The sequence below is a fragment of the Strongylocentrotus purpuratus genome, unplaced genomic scaffold (assembly GCF_000002235.5).
Source record: "Strongylocentrotus purpuratus isolate Spur 01 unplaced genomic scaffold, Spur_5.0 spur5_scaffold_7, whole genome shotgun sequence".
In the NCBI taxonomy this organism is placed as follows: Eukaryota; Metazoa; Echinodermata; class Echinoidea; order Camarodonta; family Strongylocentrotidae; genus Strongylocentrotus; species Strongylocentrotus purpuratus.
In genome coordinates, this window is record NW_022145613.1 from 23342255 (window position 1) to 23370054 (window position 27800).

Genomic DNA, 27800 nt, shown 5'->3' on the forward strand with positions numbered 1-27800 from the left:
TGTAACTTTGGATCAGATGATAAATATTATTAGAGCACACGTCAAAATAGAGAAGTAATTGAATTCCAGTAACCATCTTCATCAGCAAGGCTGTGTGCTGCCTAGCAACAGCAGGTACATTATAAAGATCTTATTCATGATAAAGCAACGCCCTTAATTCAGCTCTGACTGTATAACGAAGCTTTGTCCCCTTATTATATGTATGAATAGAGTAATTAGTAAAAAGGTGACTTTGATATTAAAATAGATCATATATGCACTGATCTTGACAATTTACAGAGTTCACAAAAGAGAATCAGATGCAAGAAGAGAGTTCAATATTTGGGAGCAAAGATATACATAACAGTTTACATACTGCCACTTTTCATGCCCCTCCTGGATACATATATATATTAAAATCTCAATCATGTTTGTGAATTTAAAATCGGTAAAGATTTATTTTTGTCAATAAAGCCAGCCAATTTATTGAAGAAACAAAATGAATTCACCCATGTAACAGATCATGAAAAATACCAAATTTCTGATCAACATTTCACAAAAACATACTGTCTGTATTTATAGTACAGATTTACCTATGCTAACGCTGAAAAAGCTCTAATGATTTTATTGTACTTAGTTGTATTACTACTTCATCCCCAACATGTAAATAGAACAATTAAAAGCCATGATGTCATTCTAATTAATCAGCCTCCTGCTGTGTTGTGAGTTCAATCACCCAGAATGGGTCAATGGGAATAAATTAACAATCCTCTCAAACATATTCCATTGTTAAAACACTTAGAGGTTTACATGATAGTAAATTAGTAACAATAATAGTCACATTTGTATAGTGCTTGTTACTATGTTTTTTAAGTGTTTACATGGTAATTATTGTTCACTGTAATTGTTTACATGTGTATGGAATTCTTTTTCAAGGGCTTACATATAATATTTTTGTTAAATTTTTACCAAGTACATGTATAAAAAGTTTTACCAACAGGATTACAAAAAAACATCTCTGAAACAGAAGTGAGCCAATGTCTAGTGCCAGGAAAAAATAATTTGATTCAGATTTTTTTATTTTATTAATAAATATATTAATAAATATATTAATACTGGGGTACAAGGAATTCTACAATCATGACAAAAGGAGTATACAGTATATTTATATGAATTCAATGAGATTGCATCTCGTCAAATACTTGTAATCATGCTTCCAGTAATATCTTGACCTTTGTGTATCTTGAAACATATCGTCCCTATTTTCACGAAGTGACGGTAATGAGGAAAATTGTCACGCAAATTATATGCGATTTTCCTCATTACCATCACTTCGTGAAAATAGGGACGATATATGTACATGTATACACTGTGCTTTGTACAGTAGGAAACCTTTAATACATATTCAGTTAACAGTCGTTCGGTTGAAGAAATCCATAATTAGGCATTGTGTAATCAATACAAGTGAGGCTTCCGCGGGGCTAATAGTATTAAACACTAATTACAATATGTCAGCCTGTCTGTTAAAGAGACTCTGGATTCTGGTAATTGGCGAAAGACATGGCACATATTTTTAATGCACGTACATGATGTATAGCATACTAATACAGCATCAATCAATTTAATTCTAAGGTCTTTAACATTGCTAGAACTCCCATTGAACCCCTTACAGTTACAGGGGATTCCAGCATTATTAGAAAACAACTCTAAACGAAGAAAGAAATATCAGAGATGCAAACAGAACAGTAATGCTTTTGTTGACATAACAAACTGGAGTTTTGTTACTGAACACATCACAATCCAACAACAAAATTGCAAATTCGAGATTCGCATAGGTATAAAGTGATGTCATACTTCAAACATTCCTATTATTGGTCTACATATTTCAAACCTTTGTCATTCAATTTCTCTTATTTTTCAGCTTTCATACAAATGAACTTTAATATCACAAGGGTTGACTTGCCCTTTAAATTATACTTCCCTGATTTTGTGAACTGACAAATGCAAATAGGCTAAAGCACAACCTTTTTTAAAAGCTCACAAAGATAAGGATTAACCTACATAGAAATGTGTTGAATTAGTAGATTAACTCTAAAATATTCTAAATCTATTTACTCTTGGCTTCTCTTTTTCATGTACATGTAGTTCCATTCTATACTTTTCAGCGCATACCATCTGTTTGGAAGGGCGTTAACTCGTATTACATACATACAGTAATGAATTCCCTTTTGGCTCTTAACATTAAAGATTTTATTTATTAAACTGGTTCAAACAATCAATCTACTACAGGATAAACAATCCAGAATGAAATATAGCCATGTTCTCTCGACATACTATGCCCATACCAGATGAAATTCTGGATGTGATAGTTGATTGTTGTGATATTGTCAAAAACCTATTTCATTTTTCAATCATGATAAACAACAATAACCTGTCAGATTTGTATTCATTACATTTTCAACATTCTGTTAACTTCTACAATTCCACTTAAACTTGTAATATTCAAGCAAGAAAGAGTACATGATATGCATTATCATTTGTTACAATATTTAATCATACATGTACCATTTATCTAAAACTTTGGCAGAGGCAAAGGCTTGTTTTTTAAATGATCAAAGAAGAAAGATCTGCCATACAAGTATTTATAGATTTTGTTTTCACATAAAAATATTCTGATCATAGTTAAAAAATTGATTTAAATCTTACTAAATATCTCTGTGTGTGAACAGTCCTACTAATATCATTAGAAGTGAAACCGGTGGTTAAAAAACTTGTAATCGGTTGTTCATCATGTCTAAGAACTGCAATAAATCAAGGCTACTACAGAATCAGCTACTTTCATGTAAAGTAATTTCAAAGCATGTATATTCTCTTTGTACTATATTGTATTATAGGGACCAGTCAGGAATTAATAAATCAATCATAAGGACCATTTTTGACCAACATACAAAATAAAACAATTACAAATTTAAAACAACTTCATGTCTTAAAATAAAATAAAAATTGAATACATTCAAGGAAGTGTTTTGTTTATTGTTCCTGACATAAATAATCCTAAGAGTTCCGCATGTTTTAACTATCATCTCTTTCCTGTTTGCCCTGCATGAAAATGGATTCAAATTAAAGTGTAAATTCTAATGTTGTACATGTACCTTTCTAAAGTTTTTTTAATAACATGTAGTGACAGAGATTACATTTATCATCACTTAAATAAGGAGACTTCAAGTATTCTTAATGTTGATTATATCAAATTTCATTTGTTAAGTGGCGGAAAGGTGTTTATTACATGTAAATTGACCCATTGCCTATGGAAACCAACTGGCTCCAGCATATGGTAATGAAAGACTGCGGTAGTAAATGGGTAAAAGCCCTTTTGAGCAATGTTGACTTTTGGTGGATGATGCAAATGTAAAATTTAATTTGTCAGCCGTTATACAAATATCACACGAAAGCTCCGATTGTTTACAATGGCATCATCTGCATATATCTTATTTGACCATTCCCAGAAAAGATCACTTAGAACTGAACGAAAGCTTTTACAGCTTTTACATTTGTGGGTCACAGTATCAGATTCAATCTATGTTGACTTTCCAATTCTATTTCTAATGTGTGATTTAAAGAGAAGGTTGAGTTCTGGAAAGAGGTGAAAAATAATTTGTAAGCGTTAGGCCTATCATTGTATTATGCAAGTGTGGAAGTACGTCAGAAAAAAATGTTCCCTGAAAAGCATGGCTCTTCAAATGCCTTAATATTCTGAATAGGGCATGTAACATCATAAAAATCGGGACAGATTTTTACGCCACATGGTCGTGTAGTCCCATATACATCTTTCTGTATATAGTGCTTGTAACTTTGCCAAGAATGGGCCAAATTTCTTATCCTTTCGATGATTCCAGAACGATGCAGTACACACCAATACTTATATGCTAGATGATCAACCTTTTCTGATCGATTCCACAACATATCTTACACAATGCAATTGTATGACCAGAACCCAATTTTATCTTTAAGTACTGGTACGTGTAGCCACACCCATTTACCTTGCATTAGAGCCTTGAGATGCAGAGTCATTACAATGCTTGCTATTCAATGCCATTTCTTGGCTTTCTAAATTCTGTTGCCATGGTAACTCAGATTCAACCCGAGTAGCAGAAATAATTCTTTACCCGAATGGCAGAAAGAAGACTATACATGTACATCATGCAACAGATTCAAAAGACTGACTATACAAAGCAACTGGTACCTTGCATTTATATTTAAAAAGATGGAGAGGGGTGAAATTGCTTTGCAGAGAGGGGAGAAATTTAGATTTCTAATCATTTCAAATGTGACATTTAAGACTGTGACAGCAAGACAGACAGCAAAGAAATATCATATATATTTTTAGATTTTGGAATTTTTAGATTAGTTTTTTCGTCCTGTTGAAACATTTGAATGTGATAAAAATTGATGATTTTTGCTTGCAGTGTATATAAATGCAGCTCAGGCGTGAGTGACTACCGATATCACCTGTCAACCTTCCAAAGCTCAAACTAGGCATTTCCTAAGGAAGATGTCAGAATAATGTACACTGTCGCTCATAAAGTTGGAATATTTTAGTTTTACCCCAATTTATGGAATTATTTTAAAAATAATTTAAAAATAATAGATCTAGATAATAGTATACATTCTTAGATTTTATTGAGTAATAATTTGCCAATGTGTGTTTTGCGGGACTGCTAAAGCATGTGTTTGCTACTATGCTTATCAACTAGGGGACCTATGCCCTCAAGTCATAAATGACAGTAATGAGGATTAATGCCCCACAAAAGGGCACTAATATAGCACATCGACATGGTTTTGATCCTGGGGCCTCACAGTTACGAGGCCATTGCTTTGTCACTGAACCATGACTGTATGCAGCGGGGGCTAGTGTAGGGGGCAGTTTCCATAAATAAAAAAAAACACATAAAATGCAATAAATTTTCAATAATTTATTGCATTTTACCCCGGTCCCCAACATAAAAAAATCCTCTGGACGGCCATGCATTATGGCTCAAGGCATGGGCACATGTTATGTTGGGAACCGGGGTAAATGCAATAAATTATTGAAAATTTATTGCATTTTCTGGGGTTTTTCGTACAGGGTTAATTTTCCAGGGGGGTAATTATCCTAGAACCGACTCAGAGGCCTAAAGCCATACATCCTGTTAACCCTTTAGGCCTATATGAACTTCTCATTTTATTTCTATTCAAGTACTACTGACATTTAGGATGGATATGCCTAAAACAAAAAAGCATGTGGAAGATGTATGTTGTACTGTGCATATTGCATGTATTGTATACATTATAATAGGGTTTATTGTGAATATCTGTGAGCATGAATACTTTCAATCCTTATTGCTCCTAAACAAAAAATATTATATCTCTGAAACTTTTACATGTTTTAGTGAACATGTCAGAGATTACATTTCATGAAAAATGTTGTCAAAGTCACGTGATCCACAAGGTCAATTTCAAGGTCAAATCTGAGGTCAAGAGGTCAAAGTACCCCAACATGTACGAATCTTCAAAATGGCGGCAGAATTGGAATCCTTATTGAATACCCTTTCCAACAATACACATTTTGTGAAGATTGACCCATTAGGTCCCGAGATACAAGGGTTCAAAGGTAGGCCCGCCACCCCCATTTTTGAAAAAATCTCAAAATTTGGTGGGCCGTATCTCCCAAACCCCTCACCCGATTGACCTAAAATTTTGGATTTGGTGCTGTGAGATCACACTCAACAAGTACACTAAGTTTCATCAAAATCAAAAATGGTCGGGTTAAAACCATTGGGTGATTTGACATGGAATGACCCACAAGTGTTATTTTTTTTGAGAGGATCGTGAGCAAAGGAGAACTAAAACATGATTATCCTGAGATGTAATTCTTGGCCAAGAACTTCATTTTTAGATTATATCCCAGGGCCATCTAAAGTTGCATTTTTCCCCCTTGTATTTTGGAAATTCCTTATTTCAGGCATATTGGATTTCAATTGATAAGATTTTCATGAACCGAATCTCCATACATCGTCTGTGTTGAGCCAGAAGGGTATTTTAACTCACATAATTTCAAACAAAGGTGAAGCCCTTCTGTCATTACTGTCATTACTTTTTCACAATTTTTAAAGGCTCTTTCCATTAATACCACACATTGTGCAAAAGCAATGAAGAGACTTTTCCCAGGCAATTTCAATCTCATATTACAACTGTTTCACTGATAAAGAAGAATAAAGATGAATTCTTTGTAATACTCACTTTAATATAACGGTGAACATTCATATATTTTGAGAAACTTTAATTACCTAAGGTATTGCTTGACTGAAGGTCTCTCTATCTTAATGGAGAGTTACTATAGATACTGGTTGTCAAGGAAACATAGATGTCACCAAACTACGGTGAATGGAGTGAGAGTACTTTAATTTCACACAGCTCAAGAAAAGTACTATGATATTTGCTGGTAAATGATAGTCTCTAAAGCAAGGAAAAAATATCATCGTGCCATTAGTTGTTAGCATGCATGCTTGCCACAAAGCAATTTCGAATAACTCGCTTCAAAGGTTTTAACTGCTGTATAAATTTTATACCAATAACAAATAAATGGATTTCTCTCTTTATCCACTTATAAACAGGACTGATTGGATTGTAACTACCTAATTTTAGTAGTTTTGTATTAAATATGTACAGGTTGTTTAAGTTATTGGCATTTTAATGCTAATGATCTTCTGCTTAAAGCAAGGTCGCGTTTAGCAGAACTAGGAAATGTGCTTACGCCATTCAGCCAGCCCCACACCGATACGGCAAAACTATTAGTGAGATCTTCTGAAGTATCAACTTGTATCATACCTACAATATATGTCTACAGCTTTGTTTTATATTGTGACAGATATAGTCAATTTTATTGCATGTGAGATAGTGGTAGCCTGATAAGACATGTATTGTGTATTGACTTACCCTGTGTGCGGACAGAGACCCCTTAACTTGTGTGAATCTAAACAAAGCTTCTGTTATTAAGATTTCATTGAACGATAGCACTAATATCATTTATTGTGGACTTTGCTTTGACACAACTAAACTATAAACAAATTGTTCCAACTTTTGTAGTTGCTAGTGTTAGACTACAAACTATGATTATCCAGTCTGTCACTTTAAATTTGAAGAGATTGTTAGGTGCAAGTGTACTTTAGTAAGGTGTTAAGTTTCAGTCACAGTAATCTGATAAGTCTCATTTATGTATTGATAAAGGTGTTCAAGAGTCAAAAGCATAAGGTGTCAAAATATCATAAACATCAGGTGGTAAAGGTATCATTCATAAATTGATAAAGGTCTCAACAAATCAGAAGTCCATTGCTACAGGTTTTGAGTATCATTCACTAAACCCCATTCATCTACTGATGTTAAAAGGTGTTAAAAGATCACAAGTAGCAGTCACTGTAATCTTCTTCATGAGTCAGTCTCATTCATCTATTGATAAATGTGTTCAATTATCAAAAGCACTAGGTTGTTAGAGTATCATTTATTAATGCATAAGGTGTAAAGCATCATTCATAAATTGATAAAGGTGTCAAAAATCTTAAGTCTTAGGAGTTGACTCAACACCTTAGACTTGTATCATTCACTAAACCCCATTCATCTACTGATGAAGGTGTTAAAAGATCACAAGTAGCAGTCACTGTAATCTACTTCATGAGTCCGTCTCATTCATCTGTTGATAAAGGTGTTTAAGTATCATTCATAAATTGATAGAGGTGTCTAACAGCGTGTCCACACACAAAACAATTTATCCCGAAACTATAACGAAACGTCGTATAAAGAATCATCGTATAAATTTCAGAGTGTCCACACACAAGAAACGTCGCATAAATAATCATCGTATAAATTCTGGGATGTCCACACTGACCACACACAGAAGAAAGTAATCCTGAAACTCTACAGCGAAATGTCGTATAGGTGCGCAGTTTGCTACTGCGGTCATGAAATGGAAGCGGAAATGAGAGGTCTGGTCTCCTTTCGCTCGAGGTCACGTTAAGCCCCGCCCAGTTAGTTACACTAGTTACACTCCCCCTGTCCACACACAACATTTTCCGTGATTAGGCGTGATTAGGCGTGATTCTTTATTGAGTTTCAGTTCTAAACGATGCCCAAACCTGCATTTCGTTAGACTAGTTTCGTTATACGACGTATCGTTAGTGAGCGTCCACACACACATATTTCATCGTAAAACTATCGCGAAACGGTATAGCTAATCATGCCTAATCACGGAAAATGTTGTGTGTGGACAGGGGGTAAAAAAATCTGAAGTACACCGTTTTTAGGTGTTGAGTATCTTTCACTTAAATCTCATTCATCTATTGTTGAAGGTGTTACAGCCACTGTAATCTACTTCATGAGTATTAAGTCTCATTCATCTATTGATAAAGGTGTTAAAAAGCACCCTTATGTTCACTAATGATGAGATAAGCCACAGGACTCTATTGTCCAGGAACTACCATAAGCAGTCAACCCAATCAATTACACTCCAGACATTATTGATTACCATGCAGCGGCTTGCCTTTCACATCCTACTTTCAAATAGGAACTCTTTTATTAGGAATGGACACAAGAATAGATCTTTCTCTTAAAGATAAAGATCAGTTCTGGTCATGCGATTGCATTTGAAAGAAACGTTGTGGAATTGATCAGAAAAGGTTGATCATCTAGCATATAAGTATTGGTGTGTACTGCAAGGTTCTGGAATCATCAAAATGATAAGAAATTTGGCCCAGTCTTGGTAAAGTTACAAGCACTGTACACAGAAAGATGTATATGGGACTATGCACGTGCGTAATATCTATCACGTCCAAATAGATAAACTAATTTACCAAATATGTCAATAAGTTGGCAGCTTGTCAGCAAAATTTGTATCATCGCATATTAGTCAAAACATATTCTTTCACATGATTGGTAATAAGAGCTACCATTTAATTTTTTGAGAGGGGGGGGGGGGCGTTTCCAAAACTGGTCTTTACCTTTAAAGGCCAAGTCTATTCCAAAAATAATTTACTTTTAATAGATACAGAAAAACAAGAGAAGCAGAGCAAAACAAATTTGAGTAAAATCGGATAACTAATAAAAGTAATAAGTTATGAATTTTTGAAAAAGTATGAAAAAAAATGGAACAATGGAAATCACTACACAAATTGCAATTTTTGTTATAATTTTGTCCCATTAATTTCACTCTTTATCCCCCAAAACTTGATTTCCCCATGCCTTTGCCAAGGTTATATGATTTGTATCATATTGCTTGCTTGACATTTCACAAGATCTTTTATGAATTTTGAAGAATTTATACTATTTTCTGAATATTGTATATTCATAATCATTGATTTGGATACAAGGTAAATAGTTTACATTTTTCATGAATTAACTGAAAAAAATTATTCTATATTAGTGCAACCACACAAAAACAAAAAGTTTACATGTACATTTACATGACTTCCCAAAGACTTCACACAACATCATCTGGATTTTAAATGTTTTTGATAAGGTTTGAAAAGAAAACATAAAAGGAAGATGAGCCTACTGGTATTCTGCATCTGAGGGATTGGTGGTTACCTGTCTACTGTGATACAGGTGTGAAGATAAGTCGAGTACTGGTTAGGCAATTACATTGTGAAACTGAAAGAAAATGTCTGGAAGCAATAGATGGGTTTGCTAACATATTCAAATTTTATGCATACTATTTAAACACAGGTTGTACTTGACAGTGATAATTTTTCTATGCAGACTCCTAACATTATCAAGGTAGAACCCATAGAAGGATACTACAGCGAGTTGAAAGTAGATGGGCAGTTTTGGGCAGTTTAGTTGCTAAAGGGTTAAGGGTTCATACGTACTGTGAAGTTTTGAAATGGTCAGAGCATGTGGTTAGTAGAAGAAAAAAGCTGACCCTCCTCTCAAAAAATAAATAAATAAATAAATAAAAATAAAAATAAAGCATTTTATATCTGGAATATTAGACCAAATAAAGGATAGCTAATGATGAACTGGCACGTGAATAAAGTGATCATTAGACGAAATAATGATCAGACCAAATGGTATGTAGATGAAGAGTGTTCACAGGTTGACAAAACTGTGTCTAACTAAAATTGATATAATGATGAGACATATTGGGAATAGCAAATATTGAACCAGACCAAATACAAATTCATCCTCTGCTGTAAAACAAGACAATCCTGCAAATTGTTTATCCCAGCAATTTTCCAACACTTTTTTTTGTGTGTGTGTAGTGCTAAAATGGTTAATGTTGGTTAAATCATTTTGCAATTTCAGCTGTACTATTTGTACAATTTGCAAAAGTGTCTTGCACATGGCGTAGTCTGGGGCTATAGAGGCATTGTGGTCGAGTGGAATTTTCACCGGACTGTGGATCACAAGGTCTGCGGTTCAAGTGCATACATTGTGTGCGGGTAAGCCTAAATCTGATGACCAGGATAATAATATATCTCTGTAAAGCGCTTTAAGAGGGCCTGCGGTCCTGAAAAGCTATACAAGAACAAGCTATTATTATTATTATATTCTAAAAGCAATGTTTGTGTTAGGGAAAAGATTTCAAACGCCACATATGTAACAAACTGAAATTAGCACGGAACTACTGGTCTATGCCTAGGAAGCGAACTTTACATAGACAGACATCAACCTACAACTTGTCCTAATAGTGACATGTTATGACTATCAACATTGTATTACCAGCATAAAAGATAATGTCTATTTAGAGGGCGCAAGTAGCTATAAGTAGTGCAGTAGGGCTTTTATTAAAGAAAAGATCATACCTGATGTGCATGACTCTCGACTCTCTAAACGTTCAAACGAGCGTTCCAAACTGGAGGAGTCACCGTTGGTGATCTCTGTAGTGATGATGGTGGAGGTTCGTTTGATCTCTTCCAGCTCAGAGAAGTAGGTACTCAGCTCCCCGCTCCCTGGCTCACTGCGCTCTGGAGAGTTCATGATGAGTTCTGTCAAGATTAGGATATTACAAAAGTGTTAAAGGGACTTGGTAACATTGTTCAGATGAGATAAAATGGTCCTAAGGTAGTGACTTCAATGCTAGATGTACAATTAAAGATAATCTGCAAGTTTGAGTGAAAACAGTCCATCATTAATGATAAAAATTGGGAAAAACTTATCTGATCAATTCCATAATTCTCTGAACTATATTATTACAATTTAATTTTTTTAATTACATTTTAGGTGAATGTAAATCGTCACAAAGCAATGAATTGGTTCTAGATATCATTCCAGACATTTCAGTGTTGAAAGATTTTTAAAAGCTTGTCGTATGTCTTATTATCATGAAAAAATGGTTGGGAAAATTTACTATTAGAGGGTATCCCACAGTGACGCCTTCAAAGAAAACCATAACTATCTTTGTGGTTTGAGAATATAGGAAGGAATATAATAAGTAACATTTCATACAAAAATTATGCAACTTTTTCATCAACCTTCAACAATGTAACTGAGTCACTTTAAAGATGTAGGCTATACATGATTGACCCTCCCCCTTCATCTTCCATGTATGAATACTGAAGACCATTGAAGTGGTATAAATACTTTAATCATTCTATTTGAATTGATCAAACATATTTGTATTGAGTGATAGAATGAGTCTCCCTGAAAATCAAGAAAATTAAACCAGGATCAAAAGTATTTTGCCAAAATGAATTATCTTAAACCGCACAAATATGCTGCAAGCTTTCACTACATTTAGGAATTTTAACGGATGTAAGATTTATCATTTTGTGATAATACTGGTATAACTAAACTAGTTGTATCGGTTAAAGGGGCACGTTCCCGCCAGTGTAGTTATCGCTGCTCTGACATTGCCATCTTGGTTCTGAAGATCGACTTCTAATTTGCATACAGCTGTCAATCAAAGTACGCGCGGCCTGGCCTGCCTTCACCAAGCCATCTGATCGCTGCCGGTCGTGACGTCATGAAAGCGGGTTGAAACAGCAGCCGAATCTTAGAGCCGAACTGCGATTGGTATTACTTCGGCACATGTATGCGATAATCGGCATTGTGCGGGCATTCGGAACATGCCATCTGCGTAAGAGCCGTATTCTGTTGGTGTCAATAGGCAGCTAGCACCGTCCACCAGCGGGTACGTATTCTGAATGCCCTCTGGAATATGGGACACATGTCCCTTTAAAGGTACTATGTCCCTTTTGCAGCTAACCTCAAATTCTGTAGAACTTTGCAGGAATTATGAATTTGTCATGTATGTCCTATCTGTGAAATTTAAACGTTAGCAGTGTCCTCATATTTAAATTATGCAAGGAAACCCGTTTACTTGCTAGACTTCATTGTCAGACACTATTGAGTGACTGACTGGCTTTTTTTCTTCTTTGGTAATAATTAACATACATGAAAAGAGTTGTAAAGGGTACATGAGCATTTGTCTACATCAATATCCCACTTCTTGTGATGGCCAAGATTAAACTGATTGAATCTTTGTGTAGCATAAAACGTATAACCATTCGGTACAATTGTCTGAAAATCAAGACTATTACTTTTGGGCTCTATAGCCCTAAAGGCGATTTGACAACTAATAGTCATTATTTTCCCACTTGAAGACATTTTCAAGCCCCACCTTTTTAGGGAAGGTCTAAATAAGTATTATCTTTCAAATGCAGTTGGAATTTAACTTTTTCATTTTTTTGGCCTGCAAATGGGACATAGTACCTTTAAAGAAATCATCTGATGAAAGCCAGAATGGTATTAACACTGTGTGAAATTATACAACTTAATAACCTTATAGCTTTCAGTATGTGATATTCTAGGGATTAACAGTACATCAACAGGCGCATTTATACTGTCAAATACCCCCATTTCAAAAGATTGCTGTTTGCGCTGCCATTTACACTTGCGCTGAAACATCACCAACTGAAATAAAGCTCATTGATGTTTTGGCGTGTTTTGGTTGGTAATGCCATGTGCAGTCTGCCTGACCTTTGTCCTTGGTCCTGCCATTAAATTAGTAACAATCTATAAGTGCTGGAGCTCACGTGCCAAACATCTCAATGTTTCAGCTGCTACCGTTTAAATTACCAAACATCACCAAACATCACGCGGATGTTTTGAAAAATCACACTCCGGCTTGGAATGTTTCTGGCTTGGCATCTTTGGCGGTTTGGCGTAGTTGCCTAGCAAACTTCACCCAACGATCGCAGTCAGGCCGGTTTTGCATCTTTTGGCATATTTGGCATGATGACTTCCCCTCATCATCAACTCTCCATTTTGTTTACGGTCCTTGCTTACACTTACATTCTATAATGAGAGCAGGCAGAGTTTATCTCGATACGACCTCAAGAGTTGATAAGACGACGATGACGTGACATAGATGATACATTCGAGATCTCATCGTAATCAGCAATCAGCATGCAAATAACTCCATCGGATCATTGCTGAAATTCTCCAAATTGTGATGGATGATGATGATGATGAAAGCCCTGGGCGCAACCATATATTGGGATCTGTGAAGGAGAGATCAGATAAGGCAAAGGTTATCTTGGTGAAATTGGGACATGATTAAACTGTAAACTATAAATCTGCCGAGCATATATACATTGTAGTCTATGTGTATTGCTTCATATTGCATATATTGTTATTTTCATTTTCTAGAAGATCATATATTGTTATTTTCATTTTCTAGAAGATGTCACTTCAAATAAATAAACATCAAATCAAATTGAATGTGTTTAGTTTGTTTTACTTGCAGTTTCATATTTTCAAAAGTATTCATAATAATAAAAATAACAATGATAAAAACAACAACCACTAAATAATATTAATTATAATAAAAAATAATAATAACCCTATAAATGACTACAAGAATAGAATACCCTGGTAATCTGTTTCTTTCCATATTCATTGCAGAATTATTGAAGAAAATTCACAAAGCCCTTTGAGTACAATCTACGGTTATCAACAGTATACAATTTTTGTATACTTATAATGAACACATATGTACATGTATGTAGCTCCTTTCATATCATTAAACTTAAGAAATAACAGGAAATCAGCTCTTATAAACACTCAATAGTAATCGATCCTTTTCTTTTCAAAACAAAACAGACCTCACACGCATAGTCTTTATGGTATCAACATACATGTATAGTATCGACACAATGCAATTAAGATAGGATGGATTCTGCTTTGAAATTTACACGTTCAATAGGCCTGTCCTAATCAGCTCGAGATCGCCAAATAACCCGTTATTTTAACCATCCCGATCACAAATTATCTAGGTAATTTGCATCTACATCAGCCCACAGTTCCAATTAGCGGGATATTTGGTCGGGATAATCATCCCAAGATATCTTGGGCTAGTTTGCAAAATATCCCGCTATTTGTCCGGTGCGTTTTCACCAGCCCGAAGACTCGCACTACATGTATGCGCGAACGCTGAGCAAAATATCTCGAGCTTGAGCTGATGAGGACGCGATTTGTAACATCGGGCTTATTTCCCAAATTGGAAATAGCAAGCGATTTGGCCATCTTGAGCTGATGAAAACATACCTATTGAACCTGTAATAGGTTTCCTTATCTCCAGCAACAAACCACATCTCATCTCTAATCTATTGTGAAAACCAGACCCTACATATACCTGCTAAAATCATTAAACCATTCAGTTTATACGAACTACAGTGTACAATACATATATGTGGCAATGGAATGAGCCATAAAACTTGAAAGTGAAAGTCCAAAAGCTGTTATGATGCAGACTCTCCAAGGTCTTCATATATTTAAAGGTATAGACCAGTTTTGGAAATGCCCCCCCCCCCCCCTCTCAAAAAATGAAATGGAAGCTCTTTTTACCAATCATGTGAAAGAATATGTTTTGACTAATACACGTACTGGAAAACACCTTCTAATTGATATATTTGGTAAATTATCATATCTATCTGGACTGGATAGATATCGGGTAGTCCCATATATACATCTTTCTGTGTACAGTGCTTGTAACTTTACCAAGACTGGGCCAAATTTCTTATCATTTTGAAGATTCCAGAACCTTGCAGTACACACCAGATGATCAACCTTTTCTGATCGATTCCACAATGTTTCTTTCACAATGCAATCGCATGACCAGAACTGGTGTATACCTTTAACTCTTTAACTTGCTTTTGATGCATTTCATATTCAATAGGATATTAATGTTTCAAGTTCCTGTACGATATTATTATGGCCATCTGACAGGAAATCGTGATGAATTTGCACTGTTTTCTTGAAATGTTCAAACTAGAGATATGTGTAGCTTGTTTTCTTAATCAAGTGTGGGGAAATAAGAGCGTTTGTTATTTTAATTTCAACGATGCATATACAAACTAAAACTGAGAGATCAGAAACAGGCTTTGAGTAGCCATCAAACACAAGAAGAGTTCTACCCAAGAAATTTAGCACACAAAAAGCACCCTGTCAAAATACCAGCACTCTATACAGCCATCTATTTTTAAACCTTTGGGAACCTTGTATACCTGGTAAACAATGATAGAAATTGTATGTTCATGAATATTTACAGTAAATGAAACACCACACAAAAGGGATGGTTGATCCATGGTTCACTATAAAAATACAACCAAACCTCCCTCTCAAAATGTATTTTTTTTTTGCTGAATGGATTATTTACTTTCATGGAAATATAAAAGGATCAACAATCAAGCCACAATTCAATCAAGTACATTGTGTAGAATCAATTCCAAGGATAACATCAAGTGGGGATTAGTAGCCTCTTCAGAATATAGGAAAGTTATGAATAGGAAACTCATATACAAAAATGTGATATAGAATCACCAGACAGCCAAAGGAGCTACATACTACAATAGATAACATAAAAAAGAATAAAGAAACTAATTTTGAAGAAGTCAACTGACATTACAGCTACAATATACATGTACCCACTCATCTGTGCACGATCACGATAGGCCTCGCCCAGCAATACGATTTTCGTATAATACGCATTCAGACTACAACATCACCCTGATTCTTCATTGAGTTCTTCGTTCATAACAACGCTCAAACATGAATTTCGCTACACATACAACATTTCATTATACGACATTTCTTTATTCACTGTTCAGACTAGGAAAAAAGTGATTGATTATCATATACCGGTACCATTCTTGTATACATGTAGCTATACAGTGATTTCTGGTAGTCCAATGCAGGGTAGGCTATTAAAGGCTAGGGCCAAGGATGCTTTGCCCCATTTGAAAAACCACTCTAATTGAAACTCCCCCCCCCCCCCCCCCCCCCCCCCCCCCCCCCCCCCGCAAAAAAAACACCTTCTTTTCAGTCAATGGGTTGTAATGCAATGAAACTTAAACTTAAATTAATCAAACATACGCATGAATATAGCCCTTGTGATGAAAATGATAATTCTTACCGCAACCTTGCACACACATGCACACTGCAGTTCTACTTCTACTTGTGTCAAGTACAATATACATTGTAGGCCCATAAACAACTGCTAAAGATTTATTGACTTTTCTACATGTAATTTCTTCCAATGGGGACATTTAGCCAAGTTCAAGGGTGTTTGTTTATTTATTTATTTCCTAGAGATCAAATGGTGAATGGTGCTCTTTATTTAGAAGGAAGCATACTTTAGGGATTTCCTGCTTAGGCCCACGAGCATAATATACTGACCTCAAGTAACCCCAGTAATACAATGGAGGCATTATTGTAATTTGCCCAAGTGCCAACCAATAAATATACATGTATGCAAGCCTACAGGTAATAAACCAATACATGTATCATCTGTTGAGAGCCAGAACAGGGTTAACTTTGAGACAAAGAATAGGAATCAAGTCAACGCCATTATACATGTACTGTAGCTCTCAACAGACACAATAGGAATGATTGTAGTATTCTGTCATTTATTTCTGTAACATCTAAGTTTTTTAAGTTTCAAGTGTTTAATTTTGACTTTTAGCCGTGTATGTTTGTTTTATTGTTTAATTGGGTAAAAGAACAAATATATCTCATGGTCTTTAATTTCACAATGAGGGTATTTCTTTTTCTATTTCAGTTGTACCGGTAAAAACAAAAAAATATTATCAAATCTTAACACAATATCGACCAATCAACATACTGGATGGGACTTCCTGCCTACAGCATGAAAGTGACCATACTTCATTTCAAAATAGTAACAAGGAACATTGCTCATGAAAAAAACATATAAAACAAGCTCATAACACTATCCATGGAGCGGCAATATATAAATGAGAGTCCACAGAAAGAGTTGTCAAACTCAAAGTACATGTACATCATATAATAACAATTAGGGCTGCGACGTGTAGTCGAATGCTCGAGTACCCGCACGGTTGACAACTACTCGGGTACGATTTTTAGTACCCGAATATTCAGCCGCAAAAAAAAAAAAAAAAAAAAAATCTGTCCAGGCTGACGCTTACCCGTGCCTGGGTGAGCGGCGGCCGCTGGCATCCTGCCGTCGGTAAAAATGCTTCTTAATTCAAGCACTGTCAAACTCACCACTCAGAAACTGGGACCAAATGTCTGGATTTCTGTTTGGACTTGGAGGAAAATGGATTATTCTGCAATCTTTGGTTTTTAAAACAGCATTGTTTACTGTTATTATTATTATTAAATCGGCGCCTTCAACTGCAACTCAAAGTAAAATTGCATTCGTTTTCGGCGACGTGAGATACTGCCCCAGTGGTATGGTGGTGGGAAAAAAAAAAAATTCAAAAAAATTCAAAAAAATTATAAAAAAACATGGCATCCGAATACTTGAGTATTCGCTTGTAAGCCTGGGAGTGTACTCAGGTACCTCATTACACTGTTGTGCACAGCCTTAATAACAATGCTACTAATATCTTACATATCACCTTTTTGGAGCAAGAAGGGCATAAACTCTGTGTTGAAGTATAAAGTTAACCCCCTTCTGGTGACTGAATTTCACATTTCAAGCTCCACACAAGAGTTTGCACCATCTCCTTTCCCTAGGGAGTATCCCTCCCATATTTATAGGATCTACTCATCACACTGCAGCTACAACAATCAGTTAGAACTGATATTTTCTCTCTCTTTCTCTCTCTCTCATGTTTGTACTGTACACTGTCCTGTTAGTCACTCCCACTACCAAGGTGAAAGCATTGTATTCTGCTCTCACACAAACATCAGTTTCACACCCTCCTCAGACAAAGTATCTATAATAATAATACGCTAAGGCTCCGCGGGGGGCGCGACGTCTCGGCGAGCCTTTGTATTCTATTGTTTTTTAATGAGATCGCCGACCGAAGTTGGTGCGGCTATCTCCTCCTGAACCTTCCCCTCGGGGTACCCGTGCCCGGTGCCATCGTCCGCGGGAGAGTCTACTCTAGCGAATTGGCTATACTCCGCCCGAGGTCCTCCTCCGTGTCGACGTCCAGGGCGAAAACAGACGCGACATGCATAATGCAGGATATGCGTGACGACAGAGATACCTCATGGATATTCAACATGACATCCGTAGACACACGACCGATGACTATCCACTCACATTAAGTTGCGTATTAAATGCACGATGGACAGGGTCGGGATTACCCGAGTAAAGCATCTTTCTATAAGATATCCTTTGTAGTAGCGCTGCACAAGCAACAGAGATACACACGAAGCTTCCCGTCCATGTCCAAACTTAGAGACCTATTTCCATCATTATTGCCGCGATTTTTATATAGTTTTCGTGAATGGAGGTATGAAATCAAAGCTTATTTTGTGATTATGACGGTTAATGTATACTACATTTTGATTATCACTTTCTAAAGGAAAGTTTTCACAAGAAAACCATTGGACTGACAGTTGCAGTCGCAAGCTGCCTTCAGTCCTCACACACACAGTGCAGTGTATCACCGGCACCGCGCACCGCAGGCTTCCGAGGCCTGCGGCGTCGGTGTTCGAGCTTCATGGAGTTACGCTGGAGTGTGTGCGAGTTCGATCAGCTGAGCTGCATGAGCTCGAGTCGAAGAGATTTGACACTTTGAAATTGTTATCTGTTGGTTTGCATCACGATTTCAATATAGTTTCGTGAATAGATTTACGAAACCTGAGCTTAGAATTAGTAAAAGTATTACTAATGTCTACGTTTTTAAACGACTGTCTGATTTTCTTGTGAAAATTTTACTTTGAAAAATGATTATCGAAATTCATGGTCAGAAATAATCACAATCTAGATCTATTAATTATGTTACAGTTCTTGCATCAAAGCAATGCATGAAAACTTAGTTATTGAACTAGAAAATGTTGTTTTTTTAAATAGGCAATTAGACCTATGAAGTATTAAGCCTGAAACCTTCGCCTACTAAACAAATCTCAACAAAGTGTAGGCCTATCCTTTTATGAATTAATGAAAAAGTAGCCCCAGAAAAAAGAGCCCCCGAAAGTTGAAAAAGTAGCCCCCGAAAATTTCCCAAAAATTTGAAATGGAGCCCCCGAAATGAAAAAACTTAATTTTTTGCCTGCGCCCCCCCCCCTCTAGAATCCCGCAGATTTCCGCGGGTCCTGAGTTGAGTGTATATATAATATAGGCGTGGGGTCCACGGTTTCAAGGGGCCATAAACCCCCAAAAGCTCGGGGGTTACGTTCTTCAAAGTTGGGGGGGGGGGAGAGATCAGATCGCGGCGAGTTGAGTGTATATACAATATAGGCGTGGGGTCCACGGGTTTCAAGGGGCCATAAACCCCCGAAAGCTTGGGGGGTTTAGGCGTTAAGGGTCAGATGAGCATATTTTTAATACTTTATTTGTGACACTTGCGGGTCACTAATTGGCGTGGGGTCAATACGTAGAGTTGCGTAGTGTTGCGTACCAACTACGCTGGCCTACGTTACTATATGCTGAGGGACGGAAAGAGGTACGCAAGATGAACGAAAACAATTCAACATGTTTAATTTTTTTCGCGTACTTTCGGCGTAGAAACTTGACGCAGAAAGTACGCCTTTTTACGCAACATTACGCTACCCTACGCCAGATCGTCAAAGCAGTAAAAGCTTTCTACACAGTAAGCAACCATAAGCAAACCTGTACGCCAGCCTACGCATAACCTACGCAGGGACTATTTTCCCATTAGTATGCAGCCTAATTTCTGCGTAGTCGGTACGCCACACTACGGAACTCTACGCAGTTCCAGTGGCTTAAAGAATAACTACAGGTACAGTTGGATGTTTTTTTTTATTTTTTTATATATAAGGCCAAATTAAAAAAAAAACATGTTTAGCGTCCTGTTTTTTCGAAAAATGGGAAGGAGGAGGCCCTTTTTTTTTTTTTTTTTTTTCAAAATGGCCGCTCCGTACATTTTCCCTGACACTCTGGCTATTTTTCAAGATGGCGGCCGACAATTTTTTTTTTTTCTTTTTTAAAAACAGAAGTACATTTTAGCAGTGCTTTTCATGTTTTTTTTCTTTCAAAAAAAAAAAATTAAAAAAATTAAAAAAAAATAAAAATAGGAGGCGGCCCCCAAAAAGGAAGCAGCCGGGGACGCTGTTTTTTTCTTCTTTCAAAAAAAAAAAAAAAATATTAAACAATTACAAAAAAATTAAAAAAAAATTTTAAAAAATTTTAAATTTTTTTTAAAAAATTTAAAAAATAAATAGGAGGCGGTCCCCAAAAAAGGAAGCAGGCGGGGACGCTGTTTTTTTTTTTTCTTTCAAAAAAAAAAAAAAAAAAAAAATCAAAAAAAAAATCAAAAAAATTTCAAAAAAAAAAAAATAGGAGGCGGCCCCCAAAAAGGAATCGGGCGGGGACGCTCAACATGTATATTTTTTTAATGGCCTGAATGGCAAGCAAAGTTCTAGGTGGTTTTAATTTAGACAGTCTCTATATATCTATTTACACCCCCGCCCCCCTCTAGAATCCCGCGGATTTCCGCGGGTCCTGCTAGTACAATTATTGATACAGTAATGTCAACAATAACAGACTGGTAGAGATTGTGCTTTCTTTCTATGGTACAATCATGGACCTATTATGAACATGACTTGACTACACAGAACATACTGTACTGTATACCCTGCGGCCTCTTTCGCTCGCTCACTCTCTTACTGTCTGACTGTTCCTCTCTCTGTCTCTCTGTCTCTCTCTGTCTCTCTGTCTCTCTGTCTCTTTCTCTCCCTCTCTCTCTCTCTTTCTTCAAATGGACTTGCAAGGAGAAAATACATTCTAGTGATGAGTTTGTTTCATCACAAGCAGAAATAAACAAGTAAAGTTTGTTAGGGAATGTCCATCAATAAGCAGGGTGGTAACATATTAAAACTGTAACTGGCATAAACACAAATTTGCAACTTCATGTTTAAAGGTAAAGACCAGTATTGGAAACGCCCCAATTTCAAAAAATGAAATGGAAGCTCTCATTACCAATCATGTGAAAGAATATGTTTTGACAAATACATGATGATAAAAAATTTGCCGGGAAACCGCCTTCTAATTCATATATTTGGTAAATTTGTTTCTCTCATGGTCTGTGAGAGATATAGGGTAGTCCCATATACATCTTTCTGTGTATAGTGCTTGTAACTTTACAAAGAATGGGCCAAATTTCTTATTATTTTGATGATTCCAGAACCTTGCAGATGCTAGATGCTAGATGATCAACCTTTTCTGATCGATTCCACAACGTTTCTTTCACAATGCAATCGCATGACCATAACTGGTCTTTACCTTTAAAATCTAATATGAGCAGTTCTCCATTGTTTGGGACTTCTCGAATAACGAAAGCAGTCTGCATTCACTTGGGCATGAAAAACAAGAGGGTTGAACAGGCAATCATTATGTTAATCAATTCATGAGCTCATTTACACAGCCCCAAAACCACTTTGAAAAACCCTTGTTTTTATTTCATTGCCTTTTACACACTACTGGAAAAACCCATAAGAAACCATTGGTGTTTGATAGTTCGGGGGGGGGGGGGGGTTGGCGAGTTGCTCGCATGCGCCACTCGTGGCTGCCTTGCATGCGTTAGCACGGAAGCGAGAAGAGTCACGCTACCAAAAACCTGAACAATTCACAGGTGTTTTGAGAGCGTAAACTGATGATTGAAGTTGCACCAGAGTTTTAAAAAAACACTGGAATGTGAGAAAAAAAAAACTATGATTGTTGCTTGCAGTGTAAATACAGCTATTGAGATATTCTCAGGGTGAAACAATTTACACCTGTACCATATGGAGCCTTTTTCTAGCTGTGTAATCTTCCTTTTGATGAACCCTGTACAAGCTTTCCAGTATTGTGGTTACTGGTTAAAGCGGTGTAGACCACGGTTTTAACGCCATTGTTCAGTCATACATAATAATGATATTTGCACACATAATAATAATATTAATGCATACAGTATATCACATATCAATATTACATCTCTACACACTTCTGAAGGGTTTGTAAATTGCATGCTAAAGTCCTGACAATCAGCTCACAATGCACTCAAGGAATGAATCCTAAGGGTTTAATACAGGGTTTCTACCCCTGGGTAAAGGGTAGCAAATCTAGATTAATGTATTAGCAAATAAGTTAGACCTTCCACGTTATTTTTGCAATAGTCATCCGAAAAATGGAACATAACAAATATATAGTTGACAATCAGACAATGAATATTATTATACAATACAATTTTTCTGATGTTGCATTCAACATGTAGCTTGGTGGCCATACTCAGCATCTTTTATGTTCAGCAGAATTACCATTACACAAACACCGCAAATCTAATTTGACAATTACAGAGCCTGAGGCGATTATTTAGTTCCAAATCACTGACAGACCTAACAGTAAGGCAACGCATGAGTAAACATGAATGTCCATTATCTGCTACTGATTCAATGAAGCATTATATCTAACAGCCTGTTCACACTACAGGTAATTTACATGAAAATCGTTTAAAGAATCGGGAGGGGTGTATACGCATGAAAAGCAGTATCGTTTGACTTAACGTTCAGACAAGAACAGGACCCTAATTCTTTATTGTGTTCTCATTCGGAACGATGCTCAAACATGCATTTTGCTATTAAATGCTTAATAATGCACCGTTCACACTTTAAACAAAAAGTTATGACAGTATACACTTTTTGTGTACTAGCTACACTGTGAATTTTAGAAGTCTGAACAGAGGTAATAACACCTACTGTGATAATGTATCTATTTCAAAAGAGATTGAGATGTGAACATGTATACTTAGTAATCATAAGCTTGTGTAAATATGTACACACTCCATCCTTCAACAACTTGGTGTACATTGCTAGTTAAGTCATTGTTTATCATGTGCTTTGAGCAATCCCTAATTATGATCAATGAAAATCATGAAACTATTTTAAAAGGTACCTCTCATTTTACTCATTCCTAAAGTGTGTTTAAAAAGCTACATACCAGTACACTGTGTGTCACTTGATGTTGCGACAGCTCATGGCACTATTCACTGCTATTATGTAAAAATGTGTAGATCAGGTGTCACATGCATATTCACCTGTTCTACACATCTATATTACTAATACCACTAATCGCCGCGGGGGGTCCAAACGGGTACAAAACGGTTCCTCAAAAACGTCTTTCCCCGACCCCGCCCGCCTCCGCCGTGGCGCGGGGAGGGCGGCACAATTCCACGAGGCCTGTCTCCCGTAACCCGCGTGCCACCTCGACCCCGCGATCGACGTCCATGCCGTTAAACGCGGTTTCGGGGTGCCGGGGAGGACGGGCGGACGAGAGCACGGCGGGCGTCGTGGATTGCGAGGAGGCGACGAACCCGCGAGAGCGAGTCGGCAAGGCGTGCACCCGCCCTCTGTCTAATTATCAAAGAGAGACGAAGAGACACACGATGGACGAGAATCCACTCGCGCCAACGGGTGTAGCAAGTCTCATTGTAAAGATTGCGGCGTATTTCGAGTAAGACCTCTTGCTATAGGGTTCGCTTTGTAGCGTGTAAGAGAAACACACATTAACAGACGACTCACCCGAGTGAGGGGATGTAGCCAATATGTATCCTCAACGGGTTGAGCTGACCCGTGCTATGCGTCTTTCTATAGGATATGCTTTGTAGGCTAGGCGGACCTGCTGTGTGTACGAACGTACGTGTATAATGTTGGCGATGATTCTTCGCTCACCGTCACACGCACAGCTCAGTCGGTTCGACTCTGATTCTATGATGATTGCCGTGATTTGTATATAGTTTTCATGAATAGAGGTATGCAAGCAGGGTTACTTTGGTATTAATCTGTCCATGTTTACTGAATTTTGAAAATCATTCTTCAAAGTAAAGTTTTCACAAGAAATTCATCGTATCGTAACTGACAGTTCAGTTGCAAGCTAGCTGCCGTGAGGCACGGGCAGTGCAGTGCGCCACTGCTGCCGAGCACTGTCGGAACTGTGACTGTGTGTGAGGTGAGCTGAGCTGAGCTGAGCTATAGACTCGACAACATTTTGAAATTGCTCTTATTGCCCCTATTTCAATATAGTTTCGTGACTATAGAGGTATGAAACCTGAGCTTAGATTGTGATTATTCTGTCCATGTATAGTTGTATGCTGAATTTCGATAATCATTTTTCAAAGTAAAGTTTCCACAGTGTATTGCCACCGCAGCTGAGCGCTGCTGTCGGAGCTGAGTGTGTGAGCATGGAGTAGCGGTGACCTGAGTAGCCAGGCCTGTCCGTGGTGTGAGGAGAGTCTAAACAACACTTTGAAATTGCTATTATTGCCCCGATTTCAATATAGTTTCGTGAATAGATGTATGAAACCTGGGCTTAGATTATGATTATTCTGGCCATGTATAGTTGTATACTGAATTTCGATAATCATTTTTCAAAGTAAAGTTTTCACAAGCAAAGTAAAGTTTTCACAAGAAAATCAGACGGTCGTCATGGTCGTTTAAAAACATGATAATAATTTTAGTATACAGTTCTTGCATCAAATCAATTTTTAAAGTATGGGGGGGGGGGTCAGGTAACTCAAAGCGATTTGAGTGCAGGCGTGGTGTCCACAAGTACAAAGGGCTGAACCCCCGAAAGCTCGGGGGTTTTGGGCATTTAATTACGGTCAGATGAGCATATTTTTAATACCTTATTTGTGACACTGGCAGGTCGATCACTAATTGGCGTAGCGTCCATAGTAGAGTTGCGTACCAACTACGCTGAGCTGAGAGTACGCTGGCCTACGTTACCATACCCTGAGGAACGCAAAAAAGTACGCAAGATGGACGCAAACAATTTAATATGTTTAACAAAATTCGCGTACTTTTGGCGTAGAAACTTGACGCAGAAAGTACGCCTTTTTTTACGTAACACTACGCTACTAAACTAAACAAACTGCATCTTTAAATGAATTAATGAAAAATTAGCCCAAGAAAAATGAGCCCCCGAAAGATAAAAAAGTAGCCCCCCCCCAAATTTTCCCAAAATTTGATATAGATCGAGTCCCCGAAAAAAAAAAATCTTTCACTGGATTCTACGCTCACAGTCCCACACACAGTCGAGTCAATTTGTGCACAAACCGTCCGATTTTTCGCGTAAAATCTTTACTTTGAATATAATTGTACACATTTTGTGAACAATGCCAACATAATCATAATCCAAGCCTCTGCATATGTAGTCTTTTCATGAAACTACATTGAAATCACAACATTAATAATGCAAATAAATCGTAATTATCGAGATCCTATCTGACATAGTTTGTTTCACGATGCGCCATTTGTGGTCAAACAGCATATATTATAAAAATTCTCTATATAAAGATAATCTATTTTTTTTTTGGATAGCACATAGGCCTCTATCTATCTATTTGGCCCCCTCCCCTAGAATCCCGTGGATTTTCCACGGGTCCTGCTAGTGTTTACATAATAGCAGTGAAGGGATGTTCCTTTGTCTACCTGAGGAACTGTATACATGTATTTTGTCCTCTTTCTTTGTCTGTCACGTTCATAGTGTGGTATTCCTTCGGGGGGAAATGTGAATTGCAAAAATTGTGCATGCTGATTATACATGTACATGTAATGTTGCTTGGGCATATATATGTACCTGTAATATAATTCAGTCACCTTGGTATCTACTATCTACATTTCTATAGACCTGTGTTACTGGGTATAAAACTAACAGTCTGAATTGATAAAGTTATATTTGTTTTATGCCATAAGAGAGACCTTCAAAGTTTGATCAAAATCAACCTTTTTGAACTGAAAGGAAAGATGTGCTTCTCATGCCATTTCGACCTTGTCATTCCTCTCAAAAATGATCTCGTGCACATCCTGTACAATACAATAGTCATGTTTGCATAACTGCTCCATTTTTGTAACATCATGTACATGTACTCTTAACAAAGCATGCACAATATACTATGGAAACAGACACTTTCAAAGATAGTGTTGATTCACAAAAGTTTCTTGACACAAAATAATTGAATGACGATATATAATGAAACTATTTTTGAGCAACTTGTGCTCTTTTTTGGTCACAAAAATGGCAGACCTTACAATGTAACAATTTGCAAAATTTCCCTGTCGCAAAATGTACAGGTGACGTAATGACTGGGTCAATTTTCTCCTACTTTGCTGCTCATCAATTAGCCATCTTTGTTTTTGATTCCTGAATTTCTTTTCTTGGTTTAATATATTCACCTCCAAATTTAGAATTTCCCTCTTGCCATTTTATTTCAATTTAGGCCTCAGTGCCGGAAATACCATATCACTCTGGAAATTCTGAATTTGTTGGTTCATTTTGGGGGTTATATTGAACGGCGGAGCATACAATATTTGTATAACACATTATATACATTAATTTCAATCATTTGTTGTAGGTTTCATTCAGTACTATCACAACTGTGAATATTCATTTTCCATCACAACCATCGAGTTACCTTTAAAATGCACCTTCAATGTTATCAATCTCGACATGATGGAAGCTAAATGAGCCTGGAATTGAGTAAAAGCTAAACTTCCTTTTGGAAACCTTCTATCTCTTGGTATCATGTCACCTTGCATTGATCCCCGGTTTCCTTCCAATAGGAAACCCAGCTCATCCTATTCTCCCATCCATCAAAGTACACCAATGAATGTAGTGGTCTTTGCAATCATGGGAAAGTCAAAGATAAAGCAACATTCTTAGCCCCGAGTTTGGAGTTTCAGATTTAATCAAAAACCTAGATACAAGTTCATCCTATTCTATCTTCCATACACCAGAGTACACCATTTAATGTCTTTTTTTTAATCAAGGGAACGACAAAGAAAAAAATAATTGCACAATCGATACTGATGCACGATCTGTTGTGTTATGTAATTGTTGGTTTGTATCATTATGGAAAGGATTAAAGGGTTGATTTTTAGAATGATGGACCTTCAGAATCATGAACCGAACCCTGTTTCATTTTTAGAAATTACTAATCTGAATTTACCAGTTGGATTACAAGCCTTCATGATTATTCACTTTTGGAGTAAAAAACTTTTAGAAAAATGACATATACAGTGTAACTAATCAACAATGGATAATTATGTTTACTCTTTGGGGCAGAACCCTAAATTAAAACAAATTTTTGAATATATATACGAGTACACTTTCAGGAACATTAAGTTAAGTTGAAAGTGAAAATTGCTCAGGTCTCTACAAAGTCATTTTGTTGTTGGTATGAACTGGTAGGCCTGGATATGTATTGTCATGTACAGTATCTTCACACCGACCAACTAAAACAGAAGAGATACCAAACTTCCTATGGAACAGGAAACCACACTGTCTGAGAGTGTAAGGTGTCAGGTCCACATTGAATTATCGCTCAATTAAACTAACCAGCAATCCAAACCATTAAACAAGA

General features: G+C 36.8%; 1 protein-coding gene across 3 annotated transcripts in view; it reads right to left on the reverse strand.

The window, feature by feature from the left end:
* Positions 1 to 27800, reverse strand: part of LOC575143 (rho GTPase-activating protein 18) — a 112136-nt gene that overhangs the window by 77872 nt on the left and 6464 nt on the right. For all 3 annotated transcript variants that reach the window (XM_030974415.1, XM_030974413.1, XM_030974414.1), the window contains exons 2-3: positions 13303 to 13511; positions 10812 to 10994 (exon numbers count right to left, since the gene is read on the reverse strand). In XM_030974415.1, the coding sequence (XP_030830275.1) occupies positions 10812 to 10986 (175 nt within the window). In that variant the 5' untranslated portion in view covers positions 10987 to 10994; positions 13303 to 13511. The remainder of the gene's footprint in view (positions 1 to 10811; positions 10995 to 13302; positions 13512 to 27800) is intronic.